The following is a 22,451-nucleotide window of genomic DNA, read 5'->3' as shown; positions in this document are numbered from 1 at the left end:
TCAGCAGGTTAAAGAGTCCTCAGCAGGTTATAGGGCTCTCAGCAGGTATAGGTCCCGCAGAGGTTATAGGGTCCTCAGCAGGTTATAGGGCTCTCAGCAGGTTATAGGGCCGTCAGCAGGTTATAGGGTCCTCACCAGGTTATAGGGCTCTCAGCAGGTTATAGAGCTCTCAGCAGGTTATAGGGCCGTCAGCAGGTTATAGGGCCATCAGCAGGTTATAGGGCCCCTCACACAGGTAAGGGGATTCTCAGCAGTTATAGGGCTCTCAGCAGGTTATAGGGCCGTCAGCAGGTTATAGGGCTGTCAGCAGGCTATAAGGTCCTCAGCAGGTTATAGGGCTCTCAGCAGGTTATAGGGCCGTTCCAGCAGTTATAGGTCCTCACCAGGTTTAAGGCACTCAGCAGTTATAGAGCTCTCAGCAGTTTATAGGGCCGTCAGCAGGTTATAGGGCCATCAGCAGGTTATAGGGCTCTCAGCAGGTTATAGGGTCCTCAGCAGGTTATAGGGTCCTCAGCAGGTTATAGGGTCCTCAGCAGGTTATAGGGTCCTCAGCAGGTTATAGGGTCTCAGCAGGTTATAGGGTCCTCAGCAGGTTATAGGGTCCTCAGCAGGTTATAGTGCCCTCAGCAGGGGGTAATTTTTTGAGGGATAAATGACAAGCAACTGTGATCATTTTCAACCAGAACAAGTCACTGGGCGAATGCAATCCCAATGCCAACTTCTCCAAATGGACTAGATAGAAATCGATATTTGAGTTAAATGAGTAGCTATGCTGTTTATCTTGTAATGAAGATAGTAGGGTATAGAGTATAGACCATCACTGCCTGACAACACTAGTCATCATCTGGAGGTAAAGTAGATATAACGATTGAAGAACACTCCCTTAGAGCAGGTTAATAAGTAAATCACTTCTCATATGTAGTTGAATAAAATATCATGTACATTGTACACCTTATGTTTTGTGCTTATGTTTTGTTTTCAGACCAACTAAACCATTTTTTCTAAAATTCTCAATATAGTTTGAAATATGTATTATCGTCATCTATGAAAGTATCCAGCGGTAGAGAAAGCCAAGAGTAGACATTTTCCGTATTCCAACTTAATGTCTATGTACTTGAAAATTTAATAATATATTTAATATCATTTTTGTATCCTTGTATCTTTGTATCCTAGTATTCTTGTTTGTGCATTTGTAAAATAATTTCTTCTCATTGTTATGGTAAGAGTTCATATTTTATATAGAGTTTTTCTTGGTAAACTTCTGAGTGCAACAATCTTGCTTTACAATAGCAGGGCCGTAATTTCCCCCCTCCCCCCCCCCCCCCCCCCCTCCCCCAAGATTTTTTGCCAAGAGTTTTAATTTTGTTTGTAGTTTACTACAAATAATAAACTATAATTTAGGATCAATGTATCATCAGGACGATACAGTGAAACGACCGTGGCTGTCACAACGTGATACAATAGGAAACTGCACAGATCACTGATGTTTGTTCCGCAAGGTGCCGCGCCGCCGAAGCTGATCATTAGGCCTGAAAAGTGCCCACCGTTAAAAAATCAGATCACTGTCACTTTTTATTCTAGATTATCACATTTAAGATTAAATTTACTATCTAACAAGAATTGCGCCGGTTTGCGGACGCTAGATTTCCATCGACCGTAGGCATTACCTTTTGTCGATCGTTTAAATTTATGTTTGCAAAAATTATTAATAATGTTTCTTCATTCTACATTATTGGCCCCTACGAGGTAGGAAGTGGAAAGGTTGCCTTTATCATGTTTGCGTGTGAATATAAAAATAAAGCTTCTAATGTATGCCGTCAGTCGCGCAGAGAATATTTTAAACAGTGTTTGAAAAGCCGCGCGGCATGATGATGTCTGAATAAAATAGTCTGAGGCGCAGGAGTTGTTTCGCGTTGGATAAAAACTATTCACGTGTTTTGAGTTGGGGTGTGGGTGGCACAGGTGCTAGGGTCGCGTGATCGAACAATTATAGAAGGAAACGTTATATTGTCTCCCCTTCTTTTGCAACAGTCATGACGTAGCAGGCCATCTTTAAGTTAATAAACTGTACTAATACAAATAGTTTTATTTGGTAAGACTCAGTGGTATTGTAAAATTGACATACTTGTACGGGGCATGGTTTGTAAGATTATGTTATCATAAATATTTCATACATTCGCTGTAAACGTTCTTTAATGTTTAATTTGAGCAACAATGAAACAAATCGGTTGTTGCACCGATAACTCACAACATAACGTGAAATTAGTATGTTATACTTGTACGGGGTCCGGACTCTAGGGCGTAAGACTCTATAGGGCGTAAGACTCTAGGGCGGCGCCCTACAAAACAGGACTCTTCGGCGTGAAAATATCTAAAGCGTGAAAAAAACAGGACTCTAGGGCGTGAAATATAATTTTTATATTTTCGATCAAAATGAATCTAATTTCATTTTTAATAAGGATGTCCGTTGTCACAGGTTCACATGGAGTATTTATCTCGACCTAAGATACAGCCAATGAAATGTAACACTGACTGAGCATAACGAAAGCGGATTAAACTTATTTCAAAACAATACTGTACTATTATAGTATGCATATTTGATATTATATACATATATAATATAGAGTCCCGGTCCCATACATAATGATAAACTTTAAATGTAAACAATACTGATAGCTAGTGTCTTAGAGGTGGGAAGCTGTCAGTCACCAACATTTTATTGTCAAATTATAAAAGCTCACCAACACACCCTGTACAGTAAAGAAAGATGTTTATAATCAAAACAATAACAATAAAAACATGATCTAGTGATCTATCCCATCATTAATTCATTATCATTTGTTTCCTACTACACTATGTCCGATCTTTCGTTTACTTTAATCAGAGGAAGAACGGCCAAGAGTAAGAACGCACTGCACCTAGGATTCCGGTACTCTCCAGATGGAAAATTAAGAAAAGATGGGTCACAGATTTGGAGATGTGTGAAGAAAGCATGATCCTGTAAGGGGTGAATCTGGACCAAGGGTTTGAGCCTCACGGAGACACCTGCAATTCCAAACAACCACGAAGCTGACTTCATAGACGCAGAAAATTAGAAAAAACAATATTTCACGCCCTAGAGTCCTGTTTTTTTCACGCCCAAGATTTTTCACGCCCTAGAGTCCTGTTTTGTAGGGCGCCGCCCTAGAGTCTTACGCCCTAGAGTCCCGGACCCTACTTGTACTTGTAGCGCATCAATGATCATCATTATTTATATTAAAATCCATTTAAAACAACAGAATAAATTATTGTAATTACATACGTACGCTGACCCATGACCGTAACTTGTAACTGTTATGAAAACTTCAGTCAGCTTGGCGCCGCGCATTTAAAAGTTTAATACAATCGTCGAATCGTGCAAACGTGTGCGGAGGGTAACCATGGAGATGACACCATTACTGCTCCGCGCGCAGAGAAGATGCATTTAAATGGTTATGCGGAGGGTAATGCATGTTTTCCTTTGTGACACAATTCATGACTCACGTGACACGAAAAACATACCTACCCACTATACCCGTCCTCAATTCCTACAACTTCTAACCATCTATTGCCTTTTTAAGGCGATGGAAAAAATGCTTCTATACATAAGTGCAAGATTATTTCTAATTGCTAAAAAATTCAAAATTTTGTACTCAAAAAGTAAAAAATTTGCCCCTTGAACCCCTGAATTGGGCTCTGCGCACACCGTGCTTTGTACACTGCTACAGTTGACAAACCAGAGCAGGCATTGCTCGCTCGGCTGTGATCACCCAAGTTCAAAAATGGAATTATGGCCCTGTAAAATAGACTATGCTTAACCAAAGATGAAGCACATTCTGCAATAAAGAAGAGTTGGACAAAACGAAAGGGGTCTACGGAACAACACTTAAAGATAGCGGCCATGACCACCAGCTGGAGTTTATAGACACTAACACCACCCTGCCACGAGACAACAGGAAGAGATCCAGGAATCCCATACAGCTTCAACTTGACAACCAATATAGAAAAACATATTTTCAGATTGCCAGGCAAGCAATTCCCCAGAAGAGAAATATACGAAGAGAACGAGAAGGAGAAGAAGGATGGGTACTTAGAGAGAGTGTTGAATGTGAAGAGGGCCACCTTCAGTCTTCACCCTGGCTGTATTTCTCACATCTGGAGGCATGTCCAAAGAGTGTAAGCAGTTTGTAAACAGATTAGCGGACCTAATAGCCAGGAAAAAGAAAGACAGATATTGCGACGTGGTGAGGCATGTGAGGACAAAAATAAGATCCGCAATGTTAAGAACAATGTTGCTCTAAACAGAGCCCTTGCGCTTGCAGTAGCGCAAACCGCCGACCCGGCTTGTGAAACAAGCATGCCTGCAGTGGTGGAAAGCACATGGTTAGGTGAAAGGACAATGCTCATCACCTTATGAGGTTACAAAGGCAAGAAAATGGAGAAGAAATATGAGACCCCTTTATCAGAAGTCTTTTACAACCTCGTCCCTGCTCCTATGATGGAGTACATGTGTATAATATATACTTGATTGATGATATTTCAGTAGCAGTGGACAATTTCTGTTACTTGTGTATTGTGTATTGTGCTCTCATGCCAATTGTTGACCATTGTTAATGGTCTGACCCGGCGCGCGCTACTTCGTAGCACTTGCCATTTCGAGAAGAAAGCGGCGCGCGCTACTTCGAAGAAATTTAGACGAGTAACATCCGTCAAGCCAATTGCATCACTTGATTTAATTTTCACTAGTCCAAAAAAGCAATTCCCCAAAGGACACCGGTTTCGCAATTTTTCATCCAGTTGCCTACCTAATGTAATAAAATTCATTCTAGTTTGTAGGTTTAAAACCTACCAAGACGCGCGCCGAGTTGGAACAAATATTTTAGTTTTATATTTTACGAGTATCACTCGTTAAATCCTAGAGAGCACCAGACACATAGCTCAGAAGGAGACAACAAAAAGGCTGCGGGAAATGTGCAATCGCAGGAAACCAAAACGTGCCCACTGAAACTTTCAGTAGACATATTGATAGACGATGTCAACCCTTCGATCCAGATCGTTGCTCTGCGAATTAACTAAGCAACGATATCGTCGATGCGAAGTAAAAATGATAATTTGCGTGTGTCCTCCAAGTTGCAAGTAGACATGTAATTTGCACTTTTTTCATTTGTGGTTGCGATAAACATTATTTGATACGCGGCGCGGCCTCATTAAGTACAACATTGTTGTATCACGCGGTGACCCCCACTGCCGCTTCACTATAGTGGCGCCCCCTGTAGCGTCTTCGACGCTACAGGGGGAGCCGCGCACTTCGTGCGCGGCGGGTCATACAACGTATGACAACAACATTGCTGATTGTGTTGTACATTGTAGGTTTAAAACCTACCAGGACGCGCGCCGAGTTGGACTCGTCGACGGTCCAATATATGGACATGGAACAAATATCACCCGTTAATGATCGTGCTACAACATACAAAATTAAACATATACTGTAAATTTAGAATTAAATATTATTTGATTCGATTTGTTTTTATTATAGCAACAATTAACAATTAGCTGCACATTTAAATTTTATTTAAATATTCATCATTTTTTTAGTTGCGAAAATGGTTAATTTATAAAATTAATAATAAACGGATTATTATTTATTGTTTATTCAATAATTAACAACTATTTTGTAAAATGTGCGGCTCAAGTTGTATTTGTCAATTGTCATACGTTGTATGATTTGACCCACTTGTATCACACAGGGGGAGCTGAAACCAGGTTTTCAATCAAACGCTGCCATGTGTAGTCAAACGTCGCCAAAAGTTGCTCTCGTCCAATGAAATCGCTGCATTTTGCAAGGCAAGCTCCGCAGTCCGCATATGAATATATGTAATTCAATTATGCATACTGACTTGCAAAATGCAGCGATTTTATTGGACGAGAGCAACTGTTGGCGACGTTTGACTACAAATGGCAGCATTTGATCGAAATCCTGGTTTCAGCCCCCCTGTGATCACGTCGTGACCCCCACTTGTATCACATCGTGACCCCCACGGTCGTTTCACTGTAGAGTTTCTACGATACAGGGGAGCCGCGCACTCGTGCGCGGCTGGTCATACAATGTATGACTATTAGTAGAGGCTCTTACGGGCAAAAAGACGTGTTTTCTGCTACGAGTTTAGAGACCTAACCGCTAATTGGACACAATAGTATGATGTCTAAGGATCGATAATATGTTAAGAAGTATAAATTTGGCCTTATTAGTCACGTGCTATACCAATGCGCGTTTTAAACTTTGACAGTCTATTACTCTAAGGCAAATAAAGTAATTATATCCATATTTTGTCAGCAATAAGATCACATTATTTTCTATTTAGTGTGAAAATATGAGCTAGAACGGACATAATCTCGCTGAGTTATAGCTGTTTGAAATTTATGATGAACGCGCGGGTGCCAATTGATAACAACTAAATGCTTTTGCGCGTAGTGCGCGTCGAAAATTTGGCAAAAACGCTTGCGGAGTGACAATATTCAAACTTCGATTAAGTATATGAAGTGGGTACTTCTCGGAAAGGAAAAATTTAGGCAAACACGATGTGACTATTTTTGGGTTGATTTAATACAACTGCAAAAAATTATTCAAACTTAAAGCAAAAAAGTCAAAATTTTTACCACTTTTTTGGATTTTTACCTCTAGTAGAGGCTCTTACGGGCATTGTCTGCTCGATACGTTAGGGACCCCAGATACACCTTACTAGACGTATTTTTGACCGTAGAATCGATTGAAAGTGGTTTCAAGATGATTGGACTGATTGTTCTGGGGTAAAATCGCAAAAAACCGATTTTTGGGCCAAAAATAGGCCAAAAAACCATGTTTTTTGATATTTTGAGCAAGTTAATTTTGTTGGCATGTCGGCAAAACTTGCATAAAGATAGCTAAAAGACAGCCGCACAAGATTGTATAAAAATAAAACAAATCCCTCTATTTGTTCTGAGGTAAAAATCCAAAAAAGTGGTAAAAATTTTGACTTTTTTGCTTTAAGTTTGAATAATTTTTTGCAGTTGTATTAAATCAACCCAAAAATAGTCACATCGTGTTTGCCTAAATTTTTCCTTTCCGAGAAGTACCCACTTCATATACTTAATCGAAGTTTGAATATTGTCACTCCGCAAGCGTTTTTGCCAAATTTTCGACGCGCACTACGCGCAAAAGCATTTAGTTGTTATCAATTGGCACCCGCGCGTTCATCATAAATTTCAAACAGCTATAACTCAGCGAGATTATGTCCGTTCTAGCTCATATTTTCACACTAAATAGAAAATAATGTGATCTTATTGCTGACAAAATATGGATATAATTACTTTATTTGCCTTAGAGTAATAGACTGTCAAAGTTTAAAACGCGCATTGGTATAGCACGTGACTAATAAGGCCAAATTTATACTTCTTAACATATTATCGATCCTTAGACATCATACTATTGTGTCCAATTAGCGGTTAGGTCTCTAAACTCGTAGCAGAAAACACGTCTTTTTGCCCGTAAGAGCCTCTACTACTCAGAACAAATAGAGGGATTTGTTTTATTTTTATACAATCTTGTGCGGCTGTCTTTTAGCTATCTTTATGCAAGTTTTGCCGACATGCCAACAAAATTAACTTGCTCAAAATATCAAAAAACATGGTTTTTTGGCCTATTTTTGGCCCAAAAATCGGTTTTTTTGCGATTTTACCCCAGAACAATCAGTCCAATCATCTTGAAACCACTTTCAATCGATTCTACGGTCAAAAATACGTCTAGTAAGGTGTATCTGGGGTCCCTAACGTATCGAGCAGACAATGCCCGTAAGAGCCTCTACTATATGAGTGCGCGGCTTCCCCTGTATCGTAGAAACTCTACAGAGTCGAGATCAAGCTATATAGTATATTATAGTGAAACGACAATGGGGGTCACTATGTGATACAAAGTTGTATGTGGTTTCATAATAATAAACAATTTTTAAATTGTAAAAACAAAAAATGAAGTTTCAACACCAAACACGCATGACACAGAAGTTTATAATTTTCATATAATCATTTAATCTTAAATAAAAACAATATTTATAATAGTTATTTTATTAAAACTTTTTTCACTAAATATACACAAAATAAAATATGTTCTTAAATTTTTAGTTTTAAGTGTCGCGCATGTTGAAAAACGTATTGAATCGAGCGCTACCATGACATTCGCTAACCAATTTTAATTATCGAGTAATAAAGCCGCTGATGGTACGTTAGGTCACTTAGACATGTTCCTGTTTTATTGCTCCGTCAGAAAAGGAGTTTTTCTTGTGGTGCCTTCAAAGTGAATGGAAAGGACTCCTCGTTCAATTTCAATCGAGCAAAGCTGACTAGCGGTGACAAATAAGTGAGATATGAGAGAGTTCTGTATTCTGTTAGGTGAAGGTTACATATCTTCGACCTCTTGGCAGCTCCAGGTACAGTAGTATTAACACGATGAGATTCCATTCATTTTCATCTATAACCTCTGCACTGTGCAATTTGTTCCACCTGATATCAAGACAATCTCGACCATGAACCAGGTCAAGGCAGTGCTTGATAGATTTCTTCGTACGTTTCCTACCCCTTGTTACACTGGGCCTAACAGAAATTCTCTGTTGGAGTGAGTTGGTAGCAAGAGTCAATAATTTGTAGTCGCATTTACTACCTATGGAACTGATAGCGGTGGAGATACTCGTTATCGTGGCCTAAGCAAGCTAGATCGAAGCTAACCCAAGATTGACAAGGCTAAGGTTTGATAACAACAGATTGTACAATTAGATTAGATTAGATTAGATTAAGAATAATGACATAAACATCATCACTAGTTTTAAACATTCTTTCTGATTTCCTCATTATCAGAACTGTGAACATTTCACAGCCTTCGTCATTAAAAAACAAACAAATTCTATAACTAACATAATTGTCATAATTTATTTACATATAAAAAAGTTTAAAAAGTTAAAAACCGTTAATTTAAAAAATAAATAAATAAAAACAAATTCATGAGATATTTATTCCCTTTCTCTTGGCAACACACGGATTTTTATATAAATATTGGACTTGTTGCTTCTTCTTTTCGATATAATTTACACCCTCTATTTTTGCTAAAACTATATTTGACACTTCCCAAAAGTTTCCTGTGTCTACTAAATTATTAATCTTTTTAAATTCTTCTAGATTAATTTTAAAATCAATAACAGACACTGAATTTCTAACAAAAGATGGCAATTTATTCCAAAAGCTGATAACACGCTCTGATAAAAAATTATTAGACAAGGTTTTAATATTTCTATCAATATTGTTAGATTTAGTGCTAACAATTTTATCTCTCGATCTACTTAAATTGAAAATATCTTTTCCATACTCAACCAATCCATTTACAATTTTGTAGGCTTCAATCAAATCTCCTCTAACCCGTCTCTCTGCGAGTGTTGTAATCTGTAAGGCATCCAACCTTTCACTGTAAGGAAGTGTTCCAATATCATCAATAAGGCGTGTGAACCTTCTCTGGACATTTTCCAGTTCAATGATAGTAGCCCAATTCCCATGGCAGGCAGGTGGAGACCACAACTGAGCACAATACTCCAAGTGGGGTCTTATTATAGTTTTATAAACATTTCTCATAACATTAATTTCTCTTATAATGAGATTCCTTGTAACCCATGCAATCATACTGTTTGCTTTACTAATACAACTTTTAATATGTTTCGACCATTTCAAATCTGAAGAAGTTAAAACTCCAAGATCTTTCTCTGCTTCAATACATTCAAGTGTAACACCACTAAATACATATTCTTGAAGGGGATTTTCATTAAATGGAACATGCATTATTTTGCATTTGCTAGGATTAAACTTTAACAGCCACACATTTTGCCAGTTTTGCAAGCTTTCTAACATATTGAAAGTGCTTTCAGTGTCATTGGCATCCATAATAACTTTAAGATCATCTGCAAACAGTTTTGATATACCATTAATACAATCAGGCAAGTCATTGATAAAAATTACAAACAATAAAGGGCCTAAAACAGACCCTTGTGGGACGCCTGATAAAACATCACGAAGGTAGGAATATGCTCCACCAACAAATGTCTTAAATCTTCTTCCAGATAAAAAGTCTTTCACAATATCTAAAGTGTTACCACTTATACCCAAATTTCTCATTTTTGTAAGTAGTTATAGTCTATGATGTGGAACACTATCAAATGCTTTACAAAAATCTAAGTAAAACACATCTACGGGTGCACCATCTTCTAATAGTTCGATGATACATTCTACACTCTCTAATAGATTAGATAAACACGATTTATCTTCTACAAATCCATGCTGGTTTGGATTTATCTTCTTACTAACACAACTCATAATATGCCTCCTTACTAATTTTTCATATAATTTACATAAAATGCATGTAAGTGACACTGGCCTGTAATTTAGGGCATCTTTCCGACTACCCTTTTTATAAAGAGATGTAACATTTGCTGTCTTCCACTGTTCTGGAATTTTCCCACTTGAAGCACATGTTTGAAATAATTTAGTCACAGCAGAAACAAAACTTGAATTATGTTCAAGTTCTTTTAATAATTTAGGATGAATGCCATCTGGCCCTTTACTTTTACTAATATTAATTCTTTTCAGTTCTCTGCCAACATCATCCATTGTTATCTCAATATTTTCAATGTGTAACTCATCCGCAATAAAATAACATTCTCTGTTCAAAGGTCCATCTGGTTCTTTGACAAAAACTGAAGCAAAAGCATCAGCCAATACTTCGGCAGTTTCAAAATTACTTTTGGTCAAAGATCCGTCCGGTTTTTCCAGGGATGATACACAACTTTTTAACACTCTTTTCCCTCTTAAATATGCATAAAATGGCTTTGTATTATATTTCATACACTGTGTAATTTTTCTTTCATAATTAACTTTACACTTAAATGACTTACTATCAAACTGTCCTTGTTGGTTCAGTGCAACATTAAGATTTTCAGAAGAAGGATTATTATCAAAAATATACCAACATTTATCTGTCTTTTTCCTGCATCTTTTTAAGGATGAATTTGCCCAAGGCTCACATTTAAAGTTCTTTTCCGTCGGAACTATATCAGATACTAAGTTAAGCTTTGAGTGTAACTCACTCCACATATCTTCAGAAGTTAAAGTACCCTCACTAAAAGACCAGTCAATTTCAGCTGATCTGTGTAACAATTCTTTGCCAGAGACTTTTCCCCATAACTTTCTAGGCTCCTTTGCAGCCTCATCATCTTGCTTACTGTTACTAAGACTTAGATTTAATTCTACATTAAAACAAACATGATCGCTCTTCCCCAAGGGGGAGACAATCATTACTTCATTGACAATAGCTTCGTTGGTAGAGAGAACCTGATCTAGTGTACTCTCTTGAAGTTTACCGCTGACAACTCTACGTCTGGTAACTTCATCTGTGATATACCAAACCAAGCCATTGTCTTGTACACATTCCATAAAATTCTTTTCTATAATTAAACCCTTATTACTTGTTCCTAAAGGAGCATTAACAGTTCCACTAAGCCAAGATACATTTGGTAAATTTAAATCTCCAACTAGGATTGATTCAACATTAAAAACAGCTAGTTTTGCAATCATTTTGGTCATCGCATTGTTCTGCGCTTTAGAAAGAGACATTGATCTATAAATACATGCAATATTTACCCTACCAATGTTGCTATCGAATTCAACAGCAATCGAATCAGTGACCCTAAACCAATCTATGACAACTGGGTTCAAAGAGTCTTTAATATAAATAATACAGCCTCCACCACTACTAACAGAACTTTCTCCTACTTCTTCATTAACTGTAAAATCTCTATCTTTTCTAAATATTTTGAAACCAGGTATGCTAATTTCAGCATCAATAATTTCATTGTTAAAATGAGTTTCATTTATGCAAACACAAATGAGTTTCATTTATGCAAACAATGCAAACATTTATGCAAACAATTAAAATTTCGGCCTGACATATAAACGACTTTCGAATCGTACATTTAGCTTAATTAGGGTATTTAAAGCTTCTCACAGTCACTATAATCAATCATGATCTATAAGTTGCCTTTAACAAATAATTTAAGTTAAAATTAAAATTTAATAAATTAGACATAGCATTTAATTTTCTTGTTATTTATAACTGATCTGATATGAATTGAAATGTAAATCAAATTTAACTACATATTCTCGATTCTTAATTGTTTCATAAATTCAGGCATCTGATATGTTCATTTCAGGAAGTATGAATGAATAAAATAATGTAGTCTTTGTTGAGGTTTCAAAGATGAATGATGACGATAACCCTATGTTGATACTGGAAAATGTTGGAGAAGATAAAAAGTTGGAGTTCATTAAGAAATGTATTTATCGTATCAGTGATGCTTCCACAGTATCACTCACAGATCTTTGCAAATCATTTCCGGAAGTTGACCCAGCCTTAATTATGATATGTTTTGATGCAATCCTCAAGGACACAGAAAGTTATGTTACAAACAAAAGAGACAACATTGATGGAACTCTTCTGCAGATTTTAAAGGCTGAATCTGATAACATAATTGACAGTTTTAAAGATAATTTCCTAGCCAATCAGGAAGATCTGCTAAATTTTGACTGGAAAGCTAATTTAGTATTAGAAAGTAACTCTATCTCAAACCTCAGTGAACCTCTGGTGACTTTATCATTCAGTATAAAAAACCAGTCTGATGTTATTGTAGAGTGTAACGAGGAAGAGTTAGATTCTCTTATCCAGGAGTTAGAAAAAGCTAAATCAGAAGCTCAGTCCATTTTTTCATAACATCTTAGTGGATCTAAGTTTGTTCCCAATTCACTAATGAAATTCGATGGACTTGTGTATTTTAGTTTGATTTGAACATTTTATGTTTGTGTTTTTACCAGAATTAATCAATAGATGACTTCGTTTTTTGGGCAATTCTTACTGCTGTTAATATATTCATGCAGGGATTTTGTAAACTGATTGTTACACTTGATTTAAATTTTTACAGAAATAACTTTGTGCCTCTTACCCATCTCTTGATATTATTGTTTTACGTGTAAAATATTTTAAAGTTTGTATTCAGCATATCCACATTTATTTTGAGACTCTCTATGATATATTGTTTATTACTGGTAGTACCCAAAATATAACTGAGTACTATAACAATGGAGCTGTAAGTTAAGAAAGGGTAACATTTACTAATTTCATCACACAAACTTAGTACAAGTATTCGATGAGCAGAACGACGCTAACAAGCCAAGAGAATACTGCTATCGTAAGTAGACTCAGCCATCAGTTATATTCCTGAACATTGTAACTTTTGGTTTTGGTTTTTTATTATTTTATAACTAATATGTATTTGGGGCATTGTGTACGGAAATAACCTATTATAATTTATACTGTATGTAAATTGTAAACAAAAAAAGATAGATTTGAACTGAAACGCGGCTTAGATTTTAACTACACTCCGTAAATAATCTTATCCTCTCAGGTTGATAAATACAAGAATGAATTCTGCCAGGAAGTGAGCTGTTTTATGTTTCTTATGTTCTTACAGAATATATCAACATTTTAAATTGGCTCAAGCCGTCCATCATTGTTCTGGTTTAGTTGAATTACTCAGTTCCATAATATTGAATTCCTTTATTTTAAATACTAATTTCTTCAGGTGGAGGAAATTCTCAAGGATGTTTTCCCCAAGAAAATAATAGAGCTTGACAAGCTTTATAAGGTAAATTTACTCTTACTGAATAACTGAACAAACAAAACTCTAGTATATTTCTAATTTCCAAACTTATGTATTTAATGATTGTATTTGTGTTCCTTTGATATCATGTACAGTAAAACCCCGATTTACTGCGGAGTTTGAAGAAAGCAAACATCCGCGGTAAATCGGGGTTCGCAATAATTCGGGGTTTTGTTTGTTTACATCATATGTGTTAAGCCTTATTTGGGGAAAGGGAGCTTGGAGATGGCCGCGGTAAATCGGGGTATATGCTAAATCGGGGTTTATGCTAAATCGGGGTGTATGCTAAATCGGGGCGCGGTAAATCGGGGTTTATACTAAATCGGGGGCGGTAAATTGGGGTTATGCTAAATCGGGGCGTGGTAAATCGGGGGTTTATGCTAAATCGGGGCGGGGTAAATTGGGGTTCATGCTAAATCGGGGGGCGGTAAATCGGGGTTCTACTGTACATCAAGTTTATAGTTAAAAACCTGTCTCCCTGGCCATGTACGAAGTTTGGTTTATAACCTTTGTAATCCTGTATCATGTCTTTAGAGTGATCAACTAAAGCTGAGTAGAGCTGAAGAAGTTAAGGAAGCGGCTAAAGCCTCGCTGAAGGATGTGATAGCTCAAAAAGAAGCAACTAGTATTCCACCAGCAGCCAAGAGGAAACGCAACGCATCGTCTTCCATTGAAAACGGAGATGACACTAAGAAGGGTAAGATAATTTGAGCTGACTTTATAGGAAAACTTTATTAGACTTCTAGCGTGGGACTCGATGTACTTAAATTATAGACCCCTTTCTAGTGCGGGCAGTGTGAGATTGTTATCTCATTGACATTAGGTGTACAATATTTAAAACCAATTATTTGTGGTTGCTATTTTTCATTAAATTCACAAATATTTATTTTTCAGAGATTCGATTTAGCACTAAAGTTAGCTGCAATCCAGTAAGTTTTGGCAAAATACCTCGTTAGGAATATATTTATTTCATGGTCGAATTTATTGCAATAAATAACATGAATAATAGAATACTCTATCGATGATAATTCCATTATTATTCCATTATATCGCTATATCCGAAGCTTTGGAGGGAAAAAATGAATTTTTTTTATTTGTCTTGATTGATATGTACTAGTACCTTTTATTATACCGACAATAATCACAGGCAGCCGATCTGACATGGTTAACCACCCTCCTTGATGGTTAATCATATACGAGCGGAATATAAATACCTCATTTCATTCATTATTATATTGCATAATACCCGATTGATTTTATTCTATTCTATTCTATTCTATTCTATTCTATTCTATTCTATTCTATTCTATTCTATTCTATTCTACTGTATTCTATTCTATTCTATTCTATTCTATTCTATTCTATTGCTAATTAACAAATTTCAGGTTGTTACAGAGCTGATAGGATTTTTAAAGCCAGAGATAAGAGAACTTATAGAGTACTGTAACAAAGTGAGTGTATTAACTTTTTATTTTGTCATACGCATTAACATCATACATGTTCCGATACTTGGTGGTTTAAGTTACAAAGCCATATAGTTAATTTATTTAATTTGTTTGTCCATGCATCAAGCATTGATAATTAAGGGTTTCTTATATTAACTAGTAATATAACTTACACGGTCAGACAATGAAAATGGTCGACTGCTAACAGACTAATATCTTCTTAATTTAATCTTACAAGATCATAATTAAATAATCTCCTTAAATGTCGGGGGGATGTTAATATATATAGATAATGATGCTGTATTCAGTGTTTCAAATACACTGCTCTATTTTTAACATTTTGAAGAGGAACCTTTTAGAGCAGAAATAACATTGTTGAGCAAACATGATGATTGATACTTTCAATACTTTCAACACTACTATATAACAAATAATTTGAGGACCCCGAACTCAATTTTGATTCTCTACTGACTCTGCTGATCTGCACTGTTTCACTTTGTAAAAGAAGTGCGCAATGATCGGAGAAGGTGGTTTTGATGATGAGGGTAACAGGTCCTCAATCTCGTTACAGGATGATACGCCAAAGAATGACAGGAATGTTAGCGAAGATATGTTATCCCCGCAACGTTTCACACCTATCCTGAACTCATCCACATCCTCTGAAAGTACTCAACAGCGACAAGGTAACACTCTTCAATACCAGTTTGCCTACATCAAAGACGGCACTTGTAATACCTGTAATGATGTTCAAGCTAATGACACTGCTCTTACCTGCTTTTTGTGTAAATCGTCATTTCATGCTGTTTGTCGAGATGCTGATAAAGATAGGATCAATAATGCTGTAATCTGTCCTCGCACTTTCTTCAAAGCATACTCCAACAGAAACGAAACCAAGGGTGTTAACAGTTCCAGATTTGGGACTTTTACGTTTGTGTGTAATGTCTGCAAGACACGCTCTGAACAGAACTCCGCAGTCAGTGCCGAAAGTAAAGTCGACCTGATTGACAGGCGAGTAGATAATCTGACCCAATCTATGGAGGACATGAAGGGTTTACTTATGAAAGTTGTGAATATGAAAACATCTCCGGACAAAACTGAAATTTCTTCTCCTCCATCTCCAGCACCAGTTGCCCCTTCATATCGCTCTGTATTAATCATGTCCAGCAAAACACCAGAAAATCAAGCAAAAGATCGCCAAGAAGAAGTTGACAAAATCATCAAAGACAACGCCATTCATGCTGACAAACGGTATGTCAACAAGAATGGGGACATTGTGGTTGTGTGTCCGACAACGGCTGACAGGGAAAATCTTGTCAAGAAAGTATCCCAGCAACTTCCAGATATGAAAACGCACCAGCCACCAGAACGTTTGCCCACAATCTCTGTTGCTAACCTTGCTGATAATTATTCTGAAGAAGATCTAGAAGACCTGCTCCTTCAAGCTCACCCCAACATTAAGGCATTAAAATCCCAGGGTGAAACATTTTCTGTACTAAAAGTTAAACCTCAGATCAAAAACAGCAGCAAGCATCAAGCTACTATACGAGTTAGTAACAATATCAGGAAAATCATAGAACAACAGGGAGATCGGCTATACATCAGTTCGTTTAGTTGCAAAGTTTATGATCAATTTCATGTAAAACGATGCAACAACTGCCAAGGTTTTGGACACTACAGGTCGGAGTGTGAATCAGAAAAAGCTATTTGTGGTTATTGTTCCAAGAATCATACGTCAGAAGATTGTCCAGAAAAGAAAACTAATAGTCCTATCCCATGCTGCATTAACTGCTCTAAGGGCAAGTATCGGGATGAAAGAAACACACACACGGCATTTGATAGGACATGTCCAGCTTATGTTGCTGAACAGCAGCATCTCCGCAAAACTATCAATTACTACAGTTCAAAAAACTTGTAAGCAGTGGTCTGAAATCCTCTCCGGCGGAGATTCTTGGCTGTTGCTGGAATGTGAGATCTCTCAATAATAAGATTCAACCAATCATGGAATCTATAATCGACCAAGGAATCTCTGTCCTTTTTGTCACTGAGACTTGGCTCACCAGCATGAAGAATGATGTTACTGCTACCATCAAGTCTTACGGCTATAACTTGATTCACTACATCAGGAAAGACTCTGCTAAATGCAGAGGCGGAGGAGTTGGAATTATTTACAATTCAAGTGATTTGAACCTTACTCCTGTGTTTGATAAGTGTGGAGATACGTTTGAAGCAGTTTTAGGCAAATTTCGAGACTCATCGGGTGATACTGTCCTCTGTGCTTGTGTTTACCGACCAGGGTCATTGACTGATGTATTTTTTGAAGATTTGGATGAGTTTATTGGGAACATATTCATGAAATACAAGAAGTTTTTAATCTGTGGTGATCTTAATATTCATTTGGATGATCATAAATCAAGAAACACGGCCAAACTGACTGAAGTATTGGCCAGCTATGGACTGCATCAATACGTGAGAGATCCAACTCACAACAAAGGACATATTCTGGATGTTGTAATCTCCTCCCATCAGATAGTCAATCCAAAGAGTGTCACAGTAGACTCGCACACCTCGGAAATGTTCCCAAACTGTGACCATTTCCCGGTTACTTTTAGCCTCACAAAAACAGTTGCAAGCAATCTCAACAAGAAAAAAGTTATCACATTCAGAAATGTCAAAGAAATTGACAAAAATTGTTTTGCGGATAATCTTGCTGAGGAATTGGTTACTGTAATGGATCTGAGGGTCTATCACAAGCTGAAATGCCGTCATTTGAAAGCCGCATCAGCCTATACAACTCTAAGTGCCTAACTGTGCTGAATAACCATGCTCCTCTCCTCACAAAGGAAATCAAAGAACGTAAGTCTGCCCCTTGGTTCGATGGTGAATATAAAGCACTTAGAAGCCAAAGAAGAAAAGCCGAGACAAAGTGGAAAATCTCCGGATCTTTAACTGACAAGAAACACTATGAATCAATCAGAGAGCAGTGCACAGAACTCTCAGACAGGAAGAAACATGAGTTTTTCAAAGTCGAATTCATAAAGCACTCCTATTCTTCTAAGAGTCTTTTTAGATTTGTGGACACCTTTCTTGATCGGGATAAAAGCATTGTGTTGCCTTCGTCGGAGTCTCTCAAGGATACAGTCGAAAACTTTAACGTATATTTTCAGGAGAAAATAAAGGCAATACGAAATAACTTTGATCATGTGGAGTCTGACAATCAAACGCCCTCTTACTGCGGAGAAAAACTAGCTGAGTTCTCTCCAACTACTCTAGAAGAACTAGAGGAGATAATCAAGGCATCTGAGATCAAGTCTTCTTCAATTGACCCTCTACCTGCAAACATCTTTAAAGAAAACCTTGAGGTTCTACTACCCGTCTTAGTTGACATAGTAAATGCTTCATTATCTTCTGGCAGTATTGATGGCGCTAAACTAGCTCATATCACACCCCTGATCAAGGGCCAGGGATTAGATAGTGATAATCTCAAGAATTACAGACCAATATCTAACCTTAGTTTTGTGGGCAAGTTGATAGAAAGAGTAGTGCTCAGGCGTCTAAATGAACATCTAGAAAACAACAACCTGAACATCCCACAGCAGTCTGGATACAAATCAAAACACAGCACCGAGACTCTGCTTGTGAGAGTTGTTAACGATCTACTCATTGCATCTACAGAAAGCAAGGCAACTGTTGTTCTTCTCCTAGATCTCAGCGCAGCTTTTGATACAGTTGACCACTGCAAACTACTGAACATCCTCAGAAATGAGTTGGGAATAACAGGGACAGCTTGGAAATGGTTCAGCAGCTTCCTCACAGGTAGATGTCAAACGATTAAAGTTGGAAATGAGGAATCTTATGAGATAGTGATTAAGTTTGGAGTCCCACAGGGCTCTGTGCTGGGTCCGGTCCTGTTCAACATCTACATTCGCTCTTTGTACTCAGCAGCACATGATTTGAACTTCTCCATCCAGGGTTACGCCGACGATCATCAGCTGTATAAAAGTTTCAAGCCAAACGAGGAGCCCACCGTCCTTATCAACGATGTTCCCAAATGTTTCCAAGAAATTAATGACTGGATGAAAAAACATTATCTACAGCTCAATGCAGGAAAAACTGAGATTCTTGTCTTTGGGACACCGCTTGTCCTCCAGCAGCTGTCTATAGGGGGCGTGTTTGTTAACTCTGAGACGTGTGTCAGGCTGTCACCTGTTGCAAAGAACCTCGGATTTCGTCTCGACTCTCAACTAAACTTTGGTGAGCAAATCAAGCAACTTAAAACATCCTGTTTTCTGAAACTAAGAGACCTTGCTAAGATGAAAACATTCCTAACAACCAAACAGATGGGAACACTGACTCAAGCAATTGTAATCTCATCGCTTGACTACTGCAATGCACTTTACTATGGTTGTAGTCAAGCCTCAATTACGCAGCTGCAGAACATTCAGAACCGAGCATGCCGTCTGGTTTTTGGATTAAAGAAGAGAGACTCAGTCGAGGAGAAGCTCAAATCCCTTCATTGGCTCAAGGTGAAGGAGAGGATTGAGTTTAAGTTATGCTTACTGATTTTCAAAGCAGTCAATGGTGTTGCTCCTGCATATCTGTGTGATCTAGTAACATTTGTTAGTTCGAGTAGCAGAAGAACTTCCTCCTTACACCTACCCGTCGGATCTACAAGATCACACCCAAGAGCGTTTCAGACTGTTGCTCCGAAAATCTGGAACCAACTACCAATTGAAATTAAGACTTGTTCCGATGTTGATCTGTTCAAAACATTATTAAAAACTCACCTGTTTAAGAAAAGTTATGGCATGAGCGATTAATTGACAATATAATAACTTTATGTTATTTGCTTAAACTGTTTAGGATGCAACCTAATGTCATGATCTTTTTGAACTTATTAGCAATTAGACTGTTAGCTCGCTTCACAAGCATGTCATCTTCGTTCCAAAACTTTTTATGTCCTATGCATACACTCCTTGATAGTTATCTTGATCTAGTATCTTTGTTTCACACAATAGAGCATAAGTTTTGTGGTTTATCCACTGGGCTTAGAGTTTGTGTTTAAGCTACCAAATTTTATTATTATTATTTTATTGATGAACCCAATCTTTCAATGCGCTGAAATAAGATCCTGATTATGAAACCAACATAATGTGTGACGTTCACTCCAAAAACAGTATTATATTCATTATTCAAATGACCCTAATCAGTGGTGTCGATTTCTTTGGTAATTACTTCTTTTTAAATTATTTTGTTTAAGTTTTCTGAGTTACATCAAGGGAAGGTTACCTGGCCTAGGTTATATTACCAAATGAAAGCTCTCCACATTATGAGTGATGCGTTTACTGCTGCATTAGAATGTCAAGTATTCAGGAATATTCTTACATTACTCTTATATAATCCGACTGTGTGCTAATTCTCAAAGGAACAGACAATGCATGTTGTTAACTTTGAATTTTACTTCCTACATTTAAGAAATTTAGTCTTTTTTATCGTTTAAAAAAAAAACTTCAATAATTTAACAAAATATCATTCAACCAGATAAAGATGTGGATACAACTACTCATACCAAAGATAGAAGATGGCAACAACTTTGGCGTTTCAATTCAGGTAACAGCTTTATAACCATATTTTTGGAGCCGTTCTTTGTCTTCAACTCTCTGACATGAGTTATGTACATAATATAATATGTAGATAGATAGCTTTATAAGCTCAATTCGTTGTTTTATTACATAATGTTCAGACAAATTTCCCGGCCTCCAAATCAGACCAATGAGGTTTTGAACATGACATCTATTTCGTGTTAATATTCTCTCGTATTACTTAAACAATAGTATCAAGTTACATAATTGACAAGCGGAACACAGTTGTGAGTTGTCGTGCCTCATTTAAAGGGTCTTTAACAACTGAACTTGAATCTGGCGCGCAATTAAATTTTGTGTATACTTTTTCAGCATTCGGCTCGCGCGTTTAGTTAGCGATAAACGCGCGCTAGTTATTACACAGTCTTAGCTTGTGCGTGGTCTGTGTTTATGTTAACACCCTGATGTCGTAACTCGGAAGGATAACTGCTTTAAAGTTCGTTATAATTCCGAAATTATCAAAGTACAATCAACCATCATACATCAAAATTGTCCTTAGCAGACTCTCGTTTGTTGGCCTTAGGAAAAATTTGACAAATGTCGTTGCGTCATCAAGTGACAAGTGACCTTATGGTATTTGTAAATGGTCAGGTCATTAGCAGTTACAGCTTGTCGTCACATATTGGTCAATTCGATGGTATAATATTCGTAGAGACTTAAACTTTGAGCAATTTACAGTTTTTATATTTCTGCTTATTCGTAGTTTCATCTTCCCGCCTTTTTTAGTAAAGACTCAAATAAAGATTGACATTAGATTTTATCCTTTGTCTTTCAGGAAGAGACAATCTCTGAAGTATCAACATTTTGTGAATTTGCAAAGGGCTCCTTCGATGATATGTCTCGGTAAGAATTGATTTTTTAACAGGAATTCTTCTATGAATCTGTTCACTGCCCATATTTTACAGTCTCCCTAAATTTTCGGACATAACACGTGGAATTTTCAGGTACTTCGTCACGCGGGGGAAAGTTTCCTCTAAGATCGTCAAATACCCGCACTTGGTTAGTAACCAAAGTTTCTTAGTCTCCAGTTGTAAATCAGGTGACTTAGTGGTTTAACTAGCGGAATTAATTGTAATTATACTATGTTCTGTTAATGTTGGACCAAAGTAAGTTAATCATTATTGTGATATTGATTATTTGCAGGAAGATTACGTAAAGTACCTGACCGAGTTAGACGAGAAGCAGTTTCTGCATATCCGAGTGTTCACTAACGAGCTCAAGATGATCTATGTGAGTACCTCTCAGAATATCTAGCGTGTAACTCTCTTCTTCAGTTTCGTGTTTTCTTCTGTTTTTAAATTTTGCAATAGTTTTATTTTCTAGTTTTCTTGTTTTTTTTTTCAACTTCTACGTACCCACAGTGTTGTATGTTTGATATCATCAACAAAAACCTGGAGAAGATCAAGCAGCCGAGGAGTCAAATGAGTTCGAACCTCTACTGAGCATTCAGTTAAAATCATCTTATGCAGAGAAACCCCCTCTTGATGTCACGGACTGTTGAACATCGTCACTATCATCGCAAATTCGGGAGAATTCTTTTAGATTTGGGTTTTTAATTGAACTGCTTTTAT

General features: G+C 37.1%; 1 protein-coding gene across 1 annotated transcript; it reads left to right on the top strand.

Moving 5' to 3' along the window:
• Window positions 1-13,256: 13,256 nt before the first annotated feature.
• Window positions 13,257-22,427, top strand: LOC134815769 (proteasome activator complex subunit 3-like). The gene is made up of 11 exons (XM_063824362.1): window positions 13,257-13,325; window positions 13,542-13,574; window positions 13,719-13,781; window positions 14,331-14,493; window positions 14,691-14,725; window positions 15,182-15,247; window positions 20,780-20,848; window positions 21,656-21,723; window positions 21,825-21,879; window positions 22,024-22,110; window positions 22,242-22,427. Exons 1-11 carry the CDS (start codon window positions 13,284-13,286, stop codon window positions 22,320-22,322), a joined length of 762 nt encoding a protein of 253 aa, XP_063680432.1. The 5' UTR covers window positions 13,257-13,283; the 3' UTR covers window positions 22,323-22,427.
• Window positions 22,428-22,451: the final 24 nt, after the last annotated feature.

Source organism: Bolinopsis microptera, chromosome 1, assembly GCF_026151205.1.
Source record: "Bolinopsis microptera isolate Bmic1 chromosome 1, MBARI_Bmic_1.0, whole genome shotgun sequence".
In the NCBI taxonomy this organism is placed as follows: Eukaryota; Metazoa; Ctenophora; class Tentaculata; order Lobata; family Bolinopsidae; genus Bolinopsis; species Bolinopsis microptera.
The sequence above is the reverse complement of the archived record's forward strand: the minus strand, read 5'-3'. Positions and strand labels throughout refer to the sequence as shown.